Raw genomic sequence first — 4,745 nt, forward strand, 5'->3', positions numbered from 1 at the left:
AATATATATATATATATATATATATATATAAATACATTTTTTTGAACATAAATGTATACATTGAGTAAGATGTATTTTCATTAGAGTTTATCTATTGCTTTGATTATGTATAAGCAGCATTCTTACAAGGATAATATACTCCAGACAGTTGGATTATTGAAAAAATAATGCACATCTGATTACTTTCTGTTGTCATCCTCTTTATTGTATTCTATTTTGTTCTATTCTTTTTTTTATTTTGTTCATAGTAGTAGGTTTGTTTCAGTGCATTTCAGCTTTCATGTCTCTACGCATAAGACGCATGAGTGATGATCAAAAATGAGTCATCCTAAAATGCAAATACAGACACCAAGAAGAATTCAGATATGTTTTGTTTTGACAGCAACTTTGTATAGGACTACCACATGAGCCTTCCTTCACTGCGTTTTGCAGCTTAAACTGCAAGTCTAGCTAAGTGTGATAAAAGACTCCAGGCACCGAGAACGACAGCTGATGGAAATGTCTCTGGTACACAAAGAGAATGTTTACTGATGTCAATGAGATCGGAAATTTCATCTGTCCAGCCCTCTTTTCCCTGCCTGCTGAGTTAACGCTAGGCAGTGGAGAGGACAGTGATTGTCAAATGTTCAAAAAAAGGATGAGGAAAAAACATAAGTGGAAGAAAATGGGATTTGTTCTTCCGTTAGCATGTCTGTCTTTTTTTGTCCAAGAGACTCTCCTCAGTCGTCTATCAGACCAACAATCAGAATGTAAATACTATTTAGGGTTAATCAAACAAAGATCTTAGTCTTAACATCTACTTAAAGGAATAGTTCACCAAAAAATTAAAATTTGCTAAAAATCGACTCTCCCTCAGACCATCCAAGATTTACAATTTAGCATGGCATCACTTGCTCAATGGAACCTTTGCAGTGAATGGGTGCCGTCAGAATGAGAATCTAAACAGCTGATAAAAACATTACAAAAATCCATGTGACTCCAGTCCATCAGTTAAGGTCATTGTGAAGTAAAAAGCTGCATGTTTGAAATAAACAAATCCATCAAGGAGTTTCAACTTTAAACCATCACTTCTGGCCAAAATACCAGTCCATAATCCATAATAACGCTTCCTCAAGTGAATCTCCTGTTGTCCTCTCACATCAAAATTCACTAAAATATTTGTTTAGAGCTGTTTTGGACTGTTTTCATTTGTAAACGGTGCTTGGTCTGTGCATATTTCTCTCCTGATTCAGACAAGACAACTTTTTCACTGGAGAGATCAATATTTGGATATGAATGGTGTGGTCAAAAACTGATGGACTGGAGTCTTGTGGATTACTTGTGGATTATCGTGATGTTTTTTTATCAGCTGTTTGGGCTGACGGCACCCATTCACTGCAGAGGATCTATTGGTGAGCAAGTGATATAATGCTAAATTTATCCAAATCTGTTCTGATGAAGAAACAAACTCATTTACATCATGGATGACCTGAGATTGAATACATTTCCAGCAAATTGTAATTTTTGAATGAACAGTTTTTTTTTGTTTTGTTTTTTAAGAGAGACCAAAATCAGACCACCCATGACAACTATATAAGGTGTGGCTGCTTCTTGAAGTGGTCTGTCGATGTCCAAGGGGCAAGTGCCATATGGACAGGAACATGTTGGGCAGTGTTGCTTCAATAAATTATTGTTGACACTGCCCTCTAGAGATGTGTGATATCACATTAGTATTGTAGGCCCCTGCCCAGACGTCAGCTATACTTGCACCAGAAGCTCTGCGGCCACTTCATCTCAAGCAAAGAGCATGCATGCTCTAGAGACGTGCTGTCTTTGACCATTTATGAGTTCTCACATTTTGTTTTTCCTCTCCTCCCGTCTGTTCATTCCCTTACGTCACAGCACCGCCGTCTCATAAATCATCAGAGAGCCTTACCAAGGGTCTTGTCATGACTCCGCAAGCATGTGCGCTCAGAGGAAGGACTAAGCAGGGCAGAGAATATCCAACTGACACTCTGGCTCAGTTAATAAATATGTAGTAGGAACTATTGTAAGCGTTAATGTCAGCCAGATATCGCTGCATGGCTTTGTCAGTCTCTTTTTAATGTTCTTCAGCACATAAAAACAAATACACATTTAAATGAGCCAAATTCACAGTCTACCCAATATATATTTTCCGAGCGTCCCAAAAGGATTGTGCAAGAACTCGCTATCTACAGTGTGGGTGTAGGAGAATACAAAGTGTTTGGCACAATGGAGTTCAACATCAGGAAGACCTTAAATCGCCTCAGGTATGTTCGAGAACACACACATTTCTTTAATTAGCACTTGTGGTAGGTTCTGTTGGAGAGTTCAGAAATATATTTTCTAATTTGTGCGTTTGATTGAATTTCAGAGCACCTGCAATGAGGTCTTGACCCCAGAGTATTGCATAATATTTTCATCCTTGCTTCCCTCCTTCCTTGTGGGTGTTGTTGGAGGCAAGATTAGCATTTCATTAATGTACTCCCAGGTGCAGGTAAAGTGCTAGACTGTATGTATTATGTGGGAGCTTCCGCTAACTGTCTAATTCATGGTAAAGACCCATATGGCCACATTAACCTTTATGATGATTAAACAATATGCATGGCACACTAATCTATTTGTCTACCAGCACGCATAGCATTGCCCATTAAATCATGTCCTTGGTCAGCATGCAGTGTTGTATCATTTTATAAGGCCAATAATGTATTTCTCACAATTTTTATGATAATGGCATTAGTATATAGATCAGGGGGTGTGTCAAAATGTTGGTCCTATAGGCAGTCCTAAAATTTGATTGTCTTCCTGAGGTGCCACTGAAAATGTCTAATCTATGATTGGCTATCTCGTTCAGCGGCGGGAACATTAAAGCCAGATTAAAGCCATATTTTTGGTTTAAATGAAGAGTGAAGTTTCATCATTACTTTTTTATTCAGTTCATTAACCATCACTTTGTTATGGGCCAAATCGTATATGTTAGGGTTCTGTATGTCAATAAAAGGCTACAATTCTGAAGAACTTTGGCATAAAAAAATAAATAAATAAAACCTCATAAATATAAATACAACCTAAGAATAAATATATGTTATAAATATGTAATACATGTATATGTAATAAATATATATGTGTGTGTGTGTGTTAATGTGTGTGTATAATATATATAATAATAATAAATCATTATTTTCGATATATATATATATATATCGAAAATAATGATTTTGAGGGAATGGATAGAATTTTATTTTATAATTTTTGTATTTTATTAAGTACTTTTTACATGATGGTTATTCAGTTTAAAAGAGTCATTATATCAAATTCTTTGTAGAAAATATTTTTCCAAAAAAAATTCTAACCCACATGAATGCAAAGATTGCATTTCTAACAACCTGACATATGTATCTTAACCTAGAGTTTTAAAGGATTTCATTTTTTTTTTTGCTTGTTTTTTTTTTTTTTTTTTGCTTGTTTTTATCTTCACAGACAACCCTATTGACCCACATGCATGAAAACTTAGTAAAACATGAAAACTCTCTGAAGCTTAGTGAGGGTTCATTTGCAGATACCCTAGGTGACGCTGTTCGTAGAAACATTTCCAGCACTTGATTTTTCCAGGTTCTATGCAGTTAATGCAGGGTAAGGCATCGCACCACGTATATGCCTATTATGATCTTTCAAAACCTTTCCAGTATTGGAAAAAATCCAGCAGGAATAAATCGGTTTAGTGGACAGAATTAGAGAGGAAGGGTTTGGAGCCAGGGTAGGATTAAGGAAAATTTTGTGAAATAAAAAGGGAGTGATCACGAGTGACTCTGTTCGTGTCTGTTTCTGGAGGGAGGGAGGGAGAGAGAGATAGAGAGAGATTTTCATCCAAATCCATATCTATTTTTTAATCCTCGTCTGTGCGTAAATGCTGGTTGCAGCCTCCGCAAGGAGACTATTTCACAATGCAACGCTTTTAATCACCTTTACGCAATCCTCACCATTTTGAGTGCGCATTTGTTTTAAACTTCGATCTTCCCTCCGACACTTGGACAGCATCATGACCAGTTTGTGGGATCGCATCCCTTTGGAATGGTGGGAATTACGAGGCGAGCTGCCGGAGAGCATGTAAACGCAAATGGAGTTTGGGATTTATTGCAAAATATGGGAAAGATGACCGTCTTGTCTTTGTGTTTTCTCTTGTGCGCTGATCTACTGCAAGTAGCTGTTGGTAAGTAATTGTTGTGTTGCGTGTTTTAACATAGGCTACTCGTATGCGCTACAGAAAACACTCATTCTGCACAACGGTACGGATTCTGCACACACATATTCTCTTCAGAAGCCGCTGCATCCACATATCAATATGTCTTTCATATTTACTTGGAACAAGTTTTTCCCTTTTTTTTTTTTTTTTTTGCGAGACGCCGCATCGTTCGGATTCTCCGAGAATATCACCGCTTCAGCCACGACACTTTGGGGTAGTGTTGGCGGGGTATGGGCACACTGGGTGAATGTCATTTTTCATGTGGTACATTGTGAAACAGCAGGACGTTTGAACATTCTGACGCCCAGGAATAAATGAGGCTGAACGCATTAGTGTGAAGAGCTATTGACTTTAACACTGACCATATTTATTATTTCATAGTCAAATCTCATGACTACAGATGCATAATTGATTTACTTTTTTGTAAATGTGAAGAGCCACACATTTTTAGAAGAACCGAGACATCTCTCTCTCTCTCTCTCTCTCTCTCTCTCTCTCTCTC

General features: G+C 37.3%; 1 protein-coding gene across 2 annotated transcripts in view; it reads left to right on the forward strand.

The window, feature by feature from the left end:
* The first annotated feature begins 3,887 nt into the window (after positions 1–3,887).
* Positions 3,888–4,745, forward strand: part of LOC107749415 (immunoglobulin superfamily member 21-like) — a 244,427-nt gene continuing 243,569 nt past the window's right edge. For both annotated transcript variants that reach the window (XM_016564558.1, XM_016564559.1), the window contains exon 1: positions 3,888–4,210. In XM_016564558.1, the coding sequence (XP_016420044.1) occupies positions 4,072–4,210 (139 nt within the window). In that variant the 5' untranslated portion in view covers positions 3,888–4,071. The remainder of the gene's footprint in view (positions 4,211–4,745) is intronic.

This window comes from Sinocyclocheilus rhinocerous, unplaced genomic scaffold (assembly GCF_001515625.1).
Source record: "Sinocyclocheilus rhinocerous isolate Xijiao unplaced genomic scaffold, SAMN03320098_v1.1 scaffold889, whole genome shotgun sequence".
Classification (NCBI taxonomy): domain Eukaryota; kingdom Metazoa; phylum Chordata; class Actinopteri; order Cypriniformes; family Cyprinidae; genus Sinocyclocheilus; species Sinocyclocheilus rhinocerous.